This window comes from Solenopsis invicta, chromosome 6 (genome assembly GCF_016802725.1).
Source record: "Solenopsis invicta isolate M01_SB chromosome 6, UNIL_Sinv_3.0, whole genome shotgun sequence".
Taxonomy (NCBI): domain Eukaryota; kingdom Metazoa; phylum Arthropoda; class Insecta; order Hymenoptera; family Formicidae; genus Solenopsis; species Solenopsis invicta.
Genome location: NC_052669.1, coordinates 18,959,805 through 18,975,719, shown reverse-complemented (window position 1 = coordinate 18,975,719; position 15,915 = coordinate 18,959,805). Strand labels below are relative to the sequence as shown.

General features: G+C 30.6%; 4 protein-coding genes across 5 annotated transcripts in view; 1 reads left to right on the top strand and 3 right to left on the bottom strand.

The window, feature by feature from the left end:
• The window catches only part of LOC113003799, a 154,038-nt gene that overhangs the window by 19,666 nt on the left and 118,457 nt on the right, over nucleotides 1–15,915 (top strand). The window lies entirely within an intron of this gene.
• On the bottom strand, nucleotides 1,150–4,966 carry LOC105204040 (juvenile hormone epoxide hydrolase 1). The gene is made up of 8 exons (XM_011173051.3): nucleotides 4,908–4,966; nucleotides 4,635–4,743; nucleotides 3,604–3,796; nucleotides 2,890–3,131; nucleotides 2,609–2,724; nucleotides 2,314–2,519; nucleotides 1,644–1,878; nucleotides 1,150–1,567 (listed from the first exon to the last, which is right to left on the bottom strand). The coding sequence occupies exons 1-8, from the start codon at nucleotides 4,964–4,966 to the stop codon at nucleotides 1,300–1,302; spliced, it is 1,428 nt and encodes a 475-aa protein (XP_011171353.1). The 3' UTR covers nucleotides 1,150–1,299.
• On the bottom strand, nucleotides 6,667–9,167 carry LOC105204041 (juvenile hormone epoxide hydrolase 1). The gene is made up of 6 exons (XM_011173052.3): nucleotides 8,794–9,167; nucleotides 8,518–8,680; nucleotides 7,761–8,115; nucleotides 7,472–7,632; nucleotides 7,131–7,365; nucleotides 6,667–7,049 (listed from the first exon to the last, which is right to left on the bottom strand). Exons 1-6 carry the CDS (start codon nucleotides 8,992–8,994, stop codon nucleotides 6,854–6,856), a joined length of 1,311 nt encoding a protein of 436 aa, XP_011171354.1. The 5' UTR covers nucleotides 8,995–9,167; the 3' UTR covers nucleotides 6,667–6,853.
• On the bottom strand, nucleotides 10,122–15,137 carry LOC105204042 (juvenile hormone epoxide hydrolase 1). The gene is made up of 8 exons (XM_039450554.1): nucleotides 14,769–15,137; nucleotides 13,531–13,639; nucleotides 12,515–12,707; nucleotides 11,816–12,057; nucleotides 11,555–11,670; nucleotides 11,258–11,457; nucleotides 10,618–10,852; nucleotides 10,122–10,541 (listed from the first exon to the last, which is right to left on the bottom strand). Exons 1-8 carry the CDS (start codon nucleotides 14,927–14,929, stop codon nucleotides 10,274–10,276), a joined length of 1,524 nt encoding a protein of 507 aa, XP_039306488.1. The 5' UTR covers nucleotides 14,930–15,137; the 3' UTR covers nucleotides 10,122–10,273.

The following is a 15,915-nucleotide window of genomic DNA, read 5'->3' as shown; positions in this document are numbered from 1 at the left end:
TTAATTTAAAAAATTATATCGAATAAAAACTCAAAAATAAAAGTAGTAATGTAATATAAAGTAGTGTAAAAAAATAATCAACTACTCTTTTCATTGCTTTTTTATATCCACTATTAAAGGTAGATGGGTCGTGAAAGTTTGCCAATAAAAAAAAAAATAGATCGCAGTCCAACACAAGTTTGAGAATCCCTGATTTAATAAAAGCTCAAAAATTCGTTTAATTAAACTTAATACGTACGAAATTATAGGAGACAGACACAAGTAAAAGTATATTTTTTATATTTATTTGCGATACATGGCAACACGAAATTTCAATGTAAATTTAATGTCACTGAAATAGTTTTTAATCACAACTCGAGATATATTTGTTACTATCTGTAGCACCAAAGTTAACCGAGATTAAAGCTCCTGCGAATGTCACACAACTGTCTAACACATACAATTCGTTTTCGTCGCACTTGCACGCATCATGCGTCACGTTTGGGGTTTGGAGAGGGTCTGTCGCTGCCCCTTCTACAGAGTTCTTATGGGGTCCTTTGTTGCCTGCCGCCTGCCGAGACCCGTCCGGTCGTCTGTGAATGGATCGGAAAGCCTCAATTTCCAAGAGTCACGATACGAAGGAAGGGATATTTATAAAGGATCATATTCTTTAGAAAGAGATCCTCGGGGAAGATTAAATATTTTCTACAATTTCGACGGGATACATTCAGCATGTCATTATATTTGTCATATGTGCATAATTCTATGTCATGTGTATAATTCTATTATCATTGTTTGCGATACGCTGAAAACAAAGACGCTAAAGTAAAACGGATATTACGCTAAAACGGATATTAGTGAAACTTATACATATACATGCTCATTAATATCAGTATATTGAACCCATCACCTGTTTAGGATAAAACAAAAAGACAGTTACGACATAAAATATACACATATTACGCTATGTATTACATTAAATACCGAGATAAAGGTTTTACTTACGTTAGCTAAACACGGTTGCGGAGTAGATAACCTATTACTGCTGATATGATAAGTAATAAAACGAAGAAATTTTGCATTTAGGAAATGCCCTTGTTTTTATAATTCTAAAAATAATTGAAACATATAATCATACTTTGCGAAGATAGCCGAATAAAGAACGAAGCATTAAAAAAATAATCATTTTATTTAAAAAATTTCCCAACTTTACAAAACAGAAAAAATATATTATTTTTATGTGACATTCACTGTATAGACACCGTTCCACATCTTACTGTTCTCGTACAATTAGTTAAAATAGCATAATTAAATGTTCTTTCAAATTTTCGTAGGTTCCTTTATTTTCTTCTCTTTGTTTGGCATATTTTTAGCCATATTTTTCTTCTTGGTCTCTTCAACCGTGTGCACAAATTTAAATATATCATCCGCTAAGAGAGCCGGCTCTTCAAATGCAGCGAAATGACCTCCGCGCGGCAAATGATTAATCTGTACCAGATTAGTATATTTTTCACGAAGGAGACTTTCCGGTGTATATGCTAGCTCGTAAGGAAATATTGCACACGCTGACGGCACTTCAACAGTTAATCTAAAAACATACGTCCATCAAAATATATTAAAATTCATGTAAACATGAGAATTGTAATTATAAAAAAGAAACACACTCGTCTATTCTGCTCGACATATGAGCCGTCGCAAATTGTTCGGAATAAAGTCGTACACTCGTAGTCAGAGAGTTGGTAACCCAATAAAGCATGAGATTATCCAAAAGCTCATCTAACGTGAATTTCTCGAGGAGACCGCCATCCTGACGGAATTTGTACTCTGGATTCGTCCATGTACTAAACTTTTCCAAAATGTAAGCTGCTAATGCGACTGGCGAGGCTGACACAGCAGTACCTTTAAAAATATTTTCCAATTACTTTTTTTTCTAATAGACAAACTTATTTTACATATTAAACATTTATAGACACTGAGAAAAAAAATTTCTAAATAAAATATTTATTTACGATATATAAACTTACTTTATAAAAAAAATGATACTTAAATTAATGGTTCTTGTACTAAATAAATATGTATTTACATTTAATAAATATTTCATTAGTACTATATTTGAATAAATATTTTTTAAAATTTAGTAATTTTTCCCTCAGTGCACAGAAATAACATTGGCATATTATTGCATTAGTCTAATTTGCGACATTATATTTAACTTATAATAACTTTGTTGACTCTAATTTAACGCTTAGAAGAAATTAATAACAAAATACGAAAATATAAAACGATTTATATTAAAAGATTTTCTTAGAAAAAAACTTTTATATAATTAAGTACCTATAGTATCTGGTTTACTAGCTTGTAAATGCATGTATCCAGATTCCTCAAGCAATCGACTCATGTGATGTCCCAAAGGATACATTCTGTCAGCATATTCGCTCTCGACAACGAGCGATGGAAAATACGAACCGATCAAAGTCCACAGCATACTGGACTTGCTCATAAAATTGCCCACACACATATTCATATGACTACCAGCAATGCTGAAAAACAATGATTTTTGTTCTTACGCTTTGCACTATACTGTGAACACTCATTAATTATTAAATAAGTCATTATTAGTGATACGTACTTGTCTGGGAAAAGAGAAGCTAACTTAGAAGCAATGTCGCTGCCCCAGTCTCCGCCTTGGACGTAAAATTTATTAAAACCAAGACGCAACATAAGGTTTTTCATTATAACAGCTATCTGAAAGTAACAAATGACAGTGTTTGCGCAAAGACAAATATTTGTTGCGTTAGAGCTACTTATTCTCTTTTCTTCTACATTTTTTTTTGTCTTGGACGAAATATAATCTGGTTCTAACACGTAACACTTATATAGGATTATTAAGCATTTTTCTATAAATTTTACCTGCGGTGTGGCCAATCCTGGTCGTACGGCCGCTTGCGAGAATCCATATCCCGGAAGCGAAGGTGCGATTACCTCAAACGCAAAGTCCTTGTCAGCACGCAGTGTCGTTAACATGGGAATAATTTTCTGGAATTCCACCACGGATCCTGGCCAACCGTGCATAATCAGTAATGGATAAACCTTTATGTTTTTCCGTTCCGCCGGGATATTGGGTTTCACATGATAAAAATGTATGTCCAGACCTGTGTAGAAACATTAATCTCAATTTATTCAATTACCTTCAACACATTTCGAATACAATTTCATCATAATAGCCGTACTAAATAGCAAACGAATGTTTTTCTTTCGCGAAGTAAAATACCAATTTGTGTGATAGTATTTGCATTTTTGTGTTCTCGTGTAAAAATAATGAAAATGTGTCTTCCTCGTTTCTGTTCTTACGCGCTGCAAAACCGGCTCGTCGCTTTAGTAAAACACTCTAACGGGACTTTTACGGCATGGACCGCGGTCAAGTTATCTGGACCGGCATCTATTGTTTCTCGCTAATAATAGACAAAAGAGAAGCAACGAATGCCGAGAAAAGAGAAAAATAAAAAGGCTTAATGAACGCGTTGCCGCCACTTGTTTCTGAGTAAGCCTTCACAACTAAAACTCGTAAAGTAATCACGTAATTTTTTTAAAAAGCCACGATTAAACGACAAAAAGATTTATTACCTTGTATATTAGTCACGTATTGAGGATACTTATTGAGCAACGCAACCCGCTCAGTCCAGTTATATTTTGTTCTCCAATATTCAAGAACATCCTTCAAGTACGTCGTACTGATGCCGTAAGTCCATGCACTATCTTCCAATGGCTCTCTTAATTCCCTTCTTTTTGCTAGCCGTTCATTTAGGTCGTCAATTACCTTACTCAAGAAATTTCTATTTTAGACTCGAAAATAATTACGCGTTCCTCTTTTGATTTTTTGTCGAAAGATTTATAAACGGTTTCAAATTATAGTAAAATTATATCCTTCTTTTCTCGATCGCGATCAATCGATCGATCCCTCAAATTAAAAACTACTAAATTCCTTATTCAAGCTTTCGCGAAGTCACTTAAGTAATTTTTAAAATATGTTATGATTATTTTATTTTAAAGAATATTTTATTTTAATACGTACGCAATAAAACCTTTTAAAAAATTTCATATATTTTACAGTTGAAAAGTCTGAAGCCTTATATAAAGTATTGAAATACAAATTTTTTTGACAATGGCTTTTATATTTCTTTATCTCTCATCGTACATTGAATTATTCAACAGTTATTTTTAAAAGACGGATTTATGTAAATTTTGGCAACATGGAATATTTAATTAAACCAGGTACGATGTTTTGCTATTACTTTTTACTTGCTGCTTTAACTGCAAACGATTCCTGAGAGTTATAGTGCATATTTATATAATTAGAAATAATATATTTTTTTCGTTAAGGAAAATTCTGATTTGTCATATTGAAAAGATAATATCGATTAATTAACAGATATTATATTACGCGATTAAATAAAATAGTCATTATGCCCACATTGTTCGTAAATAAGCATTACGCAATTGCCGCGATAATTAGCATTTATTAATAGATAAATCACTTTTCTGTTCGTTACAATGTAAAATCTTATATAACGAATAACAAGGTTGAAAAGTGCAACCTTGAAATGTATATATCACTTGGCTTAATAGATAAATGGCACTTATCTTTCATAACTTACCGGCTGCTGCACAACGACAGCAAAAGGTCGTACTTCTTTTGATACTCCTTTGTTTTTTTCCGGTCCCCAAAATACATCTGGCAAATCGGGTATGTTTATAGGATTATTCCTGCGAAGAAACAACATCAAATTTTTATAATCGGGAGTTAATGATTAGTAAATTATTTATAATTTCTACGCAAAAAGAGGAAAATACAGTTTTATTAATTAAAATATTTCATTCTGTAAATCCTCTGGTTTGACGTGAGAGATCGGTTTATGATTGGAACTTACCGAAGAAAAATAGCTATCCCACAGGTAACGAGGAAGAGCACGGTCGTCGTCTTCCACATTGTGCTGATTGTGCGTCCGTCTTGTACAACGTAGAACGAACGACTAACGAGCGCGAGTGATAGCGCTCCAACAGTCCAATCATTGCCAGCATACGTGGTAGGGGAACATGGTAGTATATCTTGTACTCATACACCAGTAGATAAATTTTTTCTCTGGTATCAAGAAATGTTCAAATTTTTTGCGAATTTTATCGATATTTAATCGAACTTGGTACAATTTTTTTCATTTGTTTATTACAGTTCAAAAACTATCCAGTTTTAAAAAATTAACTTTTACATATTATTCGGAATGAGACTGGTCATTTTCTATAGTATTTTTTATAGATGCTAAATACTAATCTAGTTTCCAAATTGCTCCATCATATAACAATTTTGAAAAATTTAAAGTTGCTCTTTCGTAATGTTATGCTTAATGTGAAAAAGTATAAGAAATAAGTTCTAATGTTTATTTATTTTTTGGTTGAACTGTGTAATTTAACAAAGTACATTTGCTTTCTTTATTGTGCTTTGAAGCATGATTTACTACTCTTAGTACTCTGTGATAGTATTTAAGAAAGGTGATAGTCTGTTTTAATGAAATTTATTTTTAATACAAATTGTTAATATATAATCGCTTTTGTTAAATGACGTATTAACTGAATGTTAATTAAACTATTATACATATATACAATTTATTTTTAAAATAAGCTTGCATACATAAGAAATCGTGATGCTAATAATATTATTAATAAAGCATGTGATTAGAAATCACAGTAATCCTATTTATTCTTTACGGAATTTAATTTGTACTTACATGACGTACTTCAATATTGATCTTTTACATGTTGCCTAATTTGGTTTTTAAATAAAAAATATTACATAAAAAATATTACATTTGAAAAGAAGAAAAAAAATTTAATAGAAAATGATTAATGCCCTTGTCAGCATAGGAAGTATCTACAATATATTATAATAAGAAAGAACTTTGATCAATATGTGAAGATACAATACAAACAGTATACATTTTTAAGTTCACGAAATTACACATCATGTTACATTGGATGCTTGTTAGCATCATTTGTTATTAAATTGACTTTCAATTTAATAACATGATATTTCTATTACTGTTCAATTTAGAACTGTGTTTGAAGGTCGAAAATTTATTCGGCACGCAGTTTCGTGAACTTAGAAATGTATATAAAATAACGTAATGAATATTAGCATCAAGATCTAGCTATGAGCGTTAAAGCATCTCGGTTGCTTGTAATACATCTAATATAAATTTTTTATACGATATTATGTTTCTTAATAATATATTTTCTGAGTAATCTTAACGATAATATTTACGACAAATAAATTTTATCATGCTTCTATTACAATATAAAAAATATTTCTTAATAATAAAGTATCTATCTCAATAATAAAATATCTTTCTTAATAATAAAATAATTAATAATAAAATGTCACATTAATAGCATTACGTAAATTATAAAATAAATTAATGTCATGGAACAATATACAAAGTAATATGCAACAGTAATAATAAAACAAAAGATGACCATGTTTCTTTAAATTCTAGAAAGCTTTAAATCCTAGAAATGTCAAAGCTTTTATAGGTAAATATATAATATGCAATATTTGTAAAATTATACATAATTTTATAATATTTGTAATTATATATGAGTTATGAATTTTGTGCGCAAATGTACATTAGAATATCTAATTTACTATTGCATACATTTGCAGATTATATTTAATTACATAATAATTTGTATATTATATTTATGTTTATCTTTTAATGAATTTCTTTGTCAATTTATGATATATACTTTTAGTTTAAGAAATTCAAATATAGCTATGAAGTCCTTTTCCTTTTATTACATTCTTTTGTCATTAATTATGTTTTCTTTATATTGTTTTCATTTTGTTGATTTTGAAATAAATATCCTCTGCAAAAAGCCGAGGTTCTTCAATCGCTGGAAAACGACCATTTTCCTGTGAATAAATAATGTCCATAAAATTTTTATTTATTCTTCTTAGTACTGATGTTCTTGGGACTTTGCTTAGATAATATGAAAAATCGCAGGGAACATTTACTCCATCTCTGTAAAGAAAATATTGCTTAATGTTTACATCTTATTATAAAAATAATTAACAATGACAATTTGTGATGATAATTACGTACAAATTTAAAAGTTCTTTTATGAGTTCACTGTTCGATTCGGTAAACTGTTCGGCATATACTTTCATGGCTGTAGTTATGCTCTTTGATGTCCAGTAAATCATTAGATTATTAATCAAATCATCATAAGAATATATTTCCAGAAATTGTCTATTTATCTTGGAATACTTAGTGGCAATCAAGGATTTTTCGATAATGTATGTCGCTAAAGCGGCAGGTGAATCATTGAAAGCGACTCCTGAAATACGTGAAATACTTTGAAGATGCTAAGTTTTCTATCTAAATTATCATATAACAAATTAAATTTTTTTCCTAATTGTGCAATACATGAATATGTCACCTACCATTTGTCTCCGGTTTTATAGCTTGAAGTTGAAAATATTGGGTGTCTGTTTGAAATTTTTTCGATGATATTACTTGTTTAGTAATTTCTATCAAATTCGAATATGAAGGAACTTTCCCAAATTTTTTTAATGCACAGACATTGCAATGTGTTCCCAACACGCTAAAATTCGAACAAAAAAACCGTATATTTATTATATAGTTTAATAGTAGAGAAATCTTTAAGAAAATTTAATGCTAATAATATTTAGAAAATTAATTTTTAGAAATGAATTTTTAGAAAAAGCGTACTGTTCCGGAAATAAAGTTGACATAATGCGACTGATAAAAATGCCCCAATCGCCACCGTGAACGTAAAATTTGTTGTGCCCTAGTCTTAGCATAAGATTTTTTAATACCACACTCATGTCGATACACGAAAAATCGTCATGTGACATGGGTGCATCAGAGAAACCAAATCCAGGCAAAGAAGGTACTATAACTTCGAATATAAAATTATATTCTGATTTTGAACATGTCAGTAACGGTATAATCTTGTAAAATTCTATTATGGAGCTGGGCCAACCGTGTAACATCAACAGCGGGAAAATTTTTTTTCCTTTAGAGTGGATGTTTGGTTTCACATGAATATAATGAATATCTAAACCTGTATTAAATACAAAAGATACATAACTTATTGTAACATTCAAAATACAATAACCATTTCTTTGCAATTCTTTCATTTGTTATTTTGTCAATTTTTTTTAAACAAAGAGAAATTTAAATACATTTGAGTAACATAATAAATTAAAAATTCGGTTTTATTCTATTTAACACCGATTGTGCAAGAAATTCTATAAATTAAATAAAAAAATTTTTAATTTCTGTTAATATAAATATGTTAATAGTATTTGATGTATATGGTTTTTATACAGTACAAAATGGTTATAATTTATAATATAATATAGTTACTACAAACTGAATTATAAATTAGTTACAAAACGTATATGAAACGTGAGAATTAACATTATTTATTACACTTTTCTATTAAAATAAATATATTTTTTACCTTGAATGTTAGTTGTAAAATGCGGATACTTATTTATATATATTTCGCACTTTTTAAAATCGTAACTGTTTGCCCAGTAATTTAAAAGTTCCTGCATAAGATCATCACTTTTATCATTGTCTTTGTTAGTATTTTTTAATCGAGTCTTTAAATCTTCTACAAACTGAAAGTAATTTTTCCTTTCTCTTAATAAATGTTTTATTAATTTAAGTTTTTTTATTAAACTAGCTTTCGAGTTAATTTAATATTAGAACTTTACTTATATTAATAAATTACCTCTGGAGAAAAAGTGACGTTATACGGTTTGATAACATCGGTAATCTCTTCACCTTCTTCTTCGTATTTCTTCCAGAACGTCTCCGGTATTTTTGGAAATTTCTGAACTTTTCGAGATGAACTTTTCGAGAAATATTTCACTACAGCATATAACGCAGAAGAGCACATGAAAGTAATTATAGTCGGTAAAATATAGCCCATATTGGCAATTAATATTTTAATTATTTATAACGTAATTCAGTTCTTTCAATATTATTTAAATTAATATAACAGTCTTGCTCTCTCTTGATGTCTCCGTATCGAACACTTGCTTCGTACAGACTACGTATGGGCTACGGCTTCTGACTTGTTGAATACACTCTCTCCGTAGTGTGGCTGTTTACAAACAGAAACTAAGGAACAAAGGATAGTAAATAATGGAGCGGTTGATGCTTACATAAATATTATCGAATTTGAAAATTAACCGAGTTGTTGACGAAGAAATTTGTAATAATTAATTGAATTAAATTTAACATAGCTTGCTAATAAACAATACATAATCCAAGTTTGTTCAAATTTAATTTTAAAAATTTATTATTTTAATATGGCACGTATATTCCTGCTATATTATTAAAACACTAGATTTTTCAATTTTGGATGGTCATGTGTTTAGCTCACCGGTCGTATTTGACTTCTCTTCTAGAAACCAGTTTCGAGTCTACGGTCCTCATCAGTCTATTTTCAAAGGGCGAACACTTTTTGCTAGAATCAAGTTCCAAAAACACATTTTATCGCATGTATATTCAAAAAATAAAAAATGTCTGTACCTCAGATATTGCTCGTAGAATTGATTCTCAATATTAAGAATTGAAGCTAACTATTTAGAACCGATTCCGAATATGTTTTAATAAAAATCTTAGTTAGAATCTTAGTAAAATAGTTATGATTTATTATTATTATTTAACACAATGTTTTCTGCTTCAAGCCTTTGTTTTAAGGCATAATATTGGTTTTGTGTCCGGAGTTTCAAAAAGTTGTTCTGTTTGCAGATGATAAATAATAAAAGTACAAACTAACTTTTTTGTATGCATATTACAAAAATGCGTATTATCATGTGGTAATAAATGCAGTAATAATATTATCTTGAAATTATTTAAGCCAGCCATTCTACGATCTTTAATGATACATGTTATATATAAATATAATTTTTTGCACGCATTATCTATAAATAAGTAATAAAACGAAGAAATTTTGCATGTGGGAAATGTTCTTTTTTTTTATAATTCTAAAAATAAAATTTAAAGACATAACTGTACTTCGTGAAGATAAAGTTGAATAAAGAATAAAGCATTAGAAAAATAATCATTTTATTTAAAGAATTATCAAACTATACAAAACTGGAAAAAATGTATCGTATTCATGTGACATCCACTATACAGACACTGTTTCACACCTTATTGTTCTCGTGTAATTAATTAAAATAGCATAATTAAATGTTCTTTCAAATTTCCGTAGGCTTCTTTATTTTCTTCTCTTTGTTTGGCATATTTGTAGCCATATTTTTCTTCTTGGTCTCTTCAACCGTGTGTACAAATTTAAATATATCATCCGCTAAGAGAGCCGGCTCTTCCAATGCAGCGAAATGACCTCCGCGCGGTAAATGATTCATTTGAACCAGATTAATATATTTTTCACGAAGGAGACTTTCCGGTGTATACACTATCTCGTGAGGAAATACCGCACACGCTACTGGCACTTCAACAGGCAATCTAAAAACATATGTCAATAAAAATGAATTAAAATTTATGTAAACGTGAGAATTGTATTTAAAAAAAAGAAACACACTCATCTATTCTGCTCGCTATATAAGCCTTCGTGAATTGTTCGGAATAAAGCCGTACACTCGTAGTTAGAGAGTTGGTAACCCAATAAAGCATGAGATTATCCAAAAGCTCATCTAACGTGAATTTCTCGAGGAGACCACCATCTTGACGGAGTCTGTACTCTGGATTCGTCACTGTACTAAACTTTTCCAAAATGTAAGCTGCTAATGCGACTGGTGAGGCTGACACAGCAGTACCTTTAAAAATATTTTCCAATTACTTTTCTTTTCAATAGATAAACTTATTTTGTATATGAAACATTTACAGACAATGAGAGAAAATATTTGTAAATAAAATATTTATTTACGATGCGTAAATATTTACTCTATAAGAAAAATAATACTTAAATTAAACTAATAATTCTTATTCTAAATAAATATATATTTACATTTAGTAAATACTTTAAAAATTTAGTAATTTTTTCCTCAGTGCACAGAAATAACATTGGTATATTATTGCATTAGTTTAATTTGCAACTTTACATTTAATTTTTAATAATTTAATTGAATCTAATTTAACGCTTAAAGAAATTAATAACGTATATACAAAAAGATTTCTATTCAAAGGTTTTTTTATAGAAAAGCTTGTATATAATTAAGTACCTATAGTATCTGGTTTAGTAGCTTGTATATGAAAGTATCCAGATTCCTCAAGAAAGAAACTCATATAATGTCCCAAAGGATATATTCTGTCGGCATATTCGCTTTTGACAACGAGCGATGGGATAAGTGCACCGATTAATCTCCATAGGAAATTGGGCTTGCTCAAAACTATACACAAGTTCATATGATTGCCAAGAATGCTGAGAAAAATTATCGTTTTTAAACTTTGCACTTATACTTATATCATATATGAAATTGCACAAAGTTATTAAGCAAGTCATTATTAATGATACGTACTTGTCTGGGAAAAAAGCACCTAAATGAGAAGCAACCACGCTGCCCCAGTCTCCGCCCTGGATGTAAAATTGATTAAAACCGAGACGCAGCATAAGGTTTTTGAATATAACAGCTATCTGAAAGTAACAAACGCAAGGATAAATATTTGTTGCGTTAACTTATTTCTTTTTTTCCTACGTTGTCTTGGACGCATGAAATATAATTTGGTTCTAACACATAACACTTATATAGGATTATTAAGTATTTTTCAGTAAATTTTACCTGCGGTGTGGCCAATCCTGGTCGTACGGCAGCTTGCGAGAATCCAAATCCAGGAAGCGAAGGTGCGATTACCTCAAACACAAAGTCCTTGTCAGCACGCGGTGTCGTTAACATGGGAATAATTTTCTGGAATTCCACCACGGATCCTGCCCAACCGTGCATAATCAGTAATGGATAAACTTTTATGTTTTTTTGTTCCGCTGGGATCTGAGGTTTCACGTGATAAAAATGTATGTCCAGACCTATGTAGAGACATTAATCTTAATTTATTCAATTATATTCAACACATTTCGAATAAAATTTATTGCACGTAATATATGTACTAAATAGAAGACGCTTCTTTTTTTTTTAATTTGACGAAGTCAAATACTACTTCATGTGATAGTATTTGCATTTGTGTATTCTCGTGTAAAAATAATGAAAATGTGTCTTTTTGATACTGTTCTTACGCTCGCTTTAGTAAAATACTTGAACGGGGCTTTTATGGATCTTGATTAAGTTATCTGGACCGGCATTTATTATTTTCCGTTAATAATAGACAAAAAAGGGAAGCAACAAACGCCGAAAAAAGAAAAAACTTAAAAGACTTAATAAACGCGATGTCGCTATTTATTTCTGAGTAAGCCTTCTAATTAAAACTCGTAAAATAATCTCGAAACTCTTTCGTAAGGTTTCGATTAAACGACAAAAATTTATTACCTTGTATATTAGTCATGTATTGGGGATACTTATTGAGCAACGCCACCCGCTCAGTCCAATTATACTTTGTTCTCCAATATTCAAGAACATCCTTCAAGTACGTCGTACTGATGCCGTACGTCCATGCAGTATCTTCCAATGGCTCTCGTAATTCTCTTCTTTTTGCTAGCCGTTCATTTAGGTCGTCAATTACCTTACTCAAGAAATTTCTATTTTAAACTCGACAATAATTACGCGTTCCTCTTTCGATTTTTCTACGAAAAATTTATGATCGGTTTCAAATTACAGAGAAATTATATCTTTCTTTTCGCGATCACAATTGATCAATCGACCGATCCATCAAATTAAAAATAGCTTATTTTGTTCAAGCTTTTTAGGAGATTTTTAAGTAATTTTTAAAATATTTTATAAATATTTTATTTCAAAGAATATTTTATTTTAAAACGTTGACGATAAAGCCTCTTAAAAAATCATGTATTTTATTGTTAAAAAGTCTGAAGCTCTATATAAAATATTGAAATACAAATTTTTTTGACAATTGCTTTTATATTTCTTTATCTCTGATCGTACATTGAATTATTCAACAATTATTTTTAAAAGACAGATTTATGTAAATTTTTACAACATGGAATATTTAGCTAAAGTACTTTCGATGCTGTGCTACGTATTTTTACTTGACTGCAAACATTTGACAAGAGTTATAATGCATATTTATATGATTAGAAATAATATATTTTTTTCATCAATAAAAATTTTGATTTCCGATATCGGGAAGATAATATTGATTCATTAACAGTAATGAAGTATTATGATTCGCGATTGGACAAGATAGCCGCTATGCACATGAGCATTACACAATTTTTTCTGTAATTAGCATTTATTAATATTATATATAAATCACTTTTCTGTTCGTTACAACGTAAAATTTTACATAACGAATCGGTTGAAAAATATAATCTTAAAAGTGTATATTACTTGGTTTAATAGATAAATTGCACTCGTCTTTCGTAACTTACCGACTGCTGCGCAACGATAGTAAAAGGTCGTACTTCTTTTGAGGCTCCTTTGTTTCTTTCCGGTCCCCAAAATGTATCTGGCAATTCAGGTACGTCTATAGGATTACTCCTGCGAAGAAACAACATCAAATTTTTATAATCGAGAGTTAATGATTAGTAAATTATTTATAATTTCGGTAATACTGAAGGAGACGGTCTTCCTCACCGATTTTGATGAAATTAGGCTCATTCGATGCGCTTTTACATGAAACTAACGAATCTGGCAAAAAAAAGTGTCGCTCTGCCACGAGAACCAAGATATCAATTATTAAAGTTAGCGATTGTACAGGTTAGAATATCAGTCATTTCGGCGTAATGTAAAGAACTGAGCATGCGCTGTGATAGAAATGTGCACGAAATTTGAAACGTTTCTTTATTATAAATAATTACATCACTGTATATTTTATTTCTCCCTCCCTGTTAATTATAAAATATATTATACAAATGTTCAATAAAAAGTAGACATTGTGTTGGATTAAAAAAATTATTAGTTTTTGTGCAATGTAGATTTTTTTTATTAAGGCATGAAAACAATTTATTTTATAAAATTAATTAATTTAATTAATAGACACATTCCACCTACAAATAGATATCTTGAAACGAGGTCTACATATGTATTGCTCCCTCCACATGAGTTTGCGCGCGCGGGAGGTGGGATGGGTGGGGGTGGGAATGGGGTGGATCTCCCTTCGTGTGGAAAGTCGCAAACTCATGTGGAGGGAACAATACATATGTAGATCTCGTTTCAAGATATCTATTTGTAAGTGGAATGTGTCTATTAATTAAATTAATTAATTTTATAAAATAAATTGTTTTCATGCCTTATTAAAAAAATCTACATTGCACAAAAACTAATAACTTTTTTAATCCAACATAACGTTCTAGCAAATACAAGCAAGTGTAGTAAATGTGGCAGTGATATAATTATTAATAAACATTTCAAATTTCGTGCACATTTTTATCACAGCGCATGCTCAGTTCGTTACATTACGCCGAGATGACTGATATTCTAACCTGTACATTCGCTAACTTTAACGATTGATATCTCGGTTCGTGTGGCCGAGCGACACTTTTTTCTGCCAGATTCGTTAGTTTCATGTGAAAACGCGTCGAATGAGCCTAATTTCATCAAAATCGGTGAGGAAGACCGTCTCCTTCAGTATTACCACGTGAGAGATTGGTTTATGATTGGATCTTACCGAAAAAAAATCGCTATGCTACAGGTAACGAGAAAGAGCACGATCGTCGCTTTCCACATTCTGCGTCTGTTTTGTACCATGTCGGATGAAGCAGGATGAAGGACTAGTGTTATAGACAGGGCTGCGTTCAGATATCCTACCCGGACGTCTATTAGTGTCATTTGATTGTGCTGAAATGGCTGTGCCAGCTTAATAGACGTCCCACCCGGGAGCACCAAAACATCGTTCTATCTTTGTTTAACATTCGGTAAACTACAAAGATAAAACGACATCTTGGTGTACCCGGGTGGGGAATCTGAACACTCCTGAAAGTAGGCTATGGGTCTATCAGGTTCCGATCACAGTACAGTTACTGTCATAAAACGTGGTTATTTATTTCTTTTCCAGAAACCCGTTTCGACTAGAGTTCTCATCAGTTTATTTTCTATTACTAGAATTAAGTTCAAAATTTTATTTTGTCGCACGTATATTCACACCTTCTACTTCGTTTTGGCCTTTTAATTGAGTTATGAATAATGTACATCAAATCGTTCGTAAAATTGATTCTCAATATTGAGAATTGAAGCTAACGATTTCAGAATCTCGATTCTGAATATATAAAATGTTTCAGAAATAGTTGGCCAAACTTTAAGAGCATATTTTACTTATTGTAAGGATGAAAAAGTCACATAAACATGGGTTCGGAAATGCTTTCTATCCAAGTTATAAACATTTTTTATTGACTTTACGGAAATTGCTGGAAATGATTTCCTTCCGTATCAATGCACGCTTCGCATCGATGTTGAATAAACTGTCGAAGATGTTCAAAAATTCCCGAAGTATTTTTTTTTTTTTTTTTTTACAGCGATAATACGAATTCGGTGTACTTCCACAGTAGCAACAGCAGTATCATACATGAGAGTCTTAAGATGTGGAAGAAAATCGTTTCCAGCAATTTCTGTAAAGTCAATAAATAATGTTTATAAATTGGAAAAGAAGCATTTTCGAACTTATGTTTATAGCCATTGTATATGGCATTTCTTTCATATACAATGAGTGGAATATGTTCTTAAAATTTGGCCAACAATTTCTGAAATACCTTGTATTTTAATAAGAATCTTTGTGAGAATCTTAGCAAAATAGCTGTAATTTATTATTATTTTTCAAC

What these genes read in the sequence shown, in the direction of transcription:
- LOC105204040 (XM_011173051.3), bottom strand. Translation starts at nt 4,966, where the DNA reads ATGTGGAAGACGACGACCGTGCTCTTCCTCGTTACCTGTGGGATAGCT. An exon ending in GGGATAGCTATTTTTCTTCG is followed by an intron (nt 4,744 to 4,907) that starts GTAAGTTCCAAT and finishes GTTTCTTCGCAG; the next exon opens with GAATAATCCTATAAACATAC. An exon ending in ATACGTGACTAATATACAAG is followed by an intron (nt 3,132 to 3,603) that starts GTAATAAATCTT and finishes GTTTCTACACAG; the next exon opens with GTCTGGACATACATTTTTAT.
- LOC105204041 (XM_011173052.3), bottom strand. Translation starts at nt 8,994, where the DNA reads ATGGGCTATATTTTACCGACTATAATTACTTTCATGTGCTCTTCTGCG. An exon ending in TCAACTTTATTTCCGGAACA is followed by an intron (nt 7,633 to 7,760) that starts GTACGCTTTTTC and finishes TTCGAATTTTAG; the next exon opens with CGTGTTGGGAACACATTGCA. An exon ending in ATAAAAGAACTTTTAAATTT is followed by an intron (nt 7,050 to 7,130) that starts GTACGTAATTAT and finishes TTTTCTTTACAG; the next exon opens with AGATGGAGTAAATGTTCCCT.
- LOC105204042 (XM_039450554.1), bottom strand. Translation starts at nt 14,929, where the DNA reads ATGACACTAATAGACGTCCGGGTAGGATATCTGAACGCAGCCCTGTCT. An exon ending in CTATCGTTGCGCAGCAGTCG is followed by an intron (nt 12,708 to 13,530) that starts GTAAGTTACGAA and finishes TTCTTGAGTAAG; the next exon opens with GTAATTGACGACCTAAATGA. An exon ending in ATACATGACTAATATACAAG is followed by an intron (nt 12,058 to 12,514) that starts GTAATAAATTTT and finishes GTCTCTACATAG; the next exon opens with GTCTGGACATACATTTTTAT.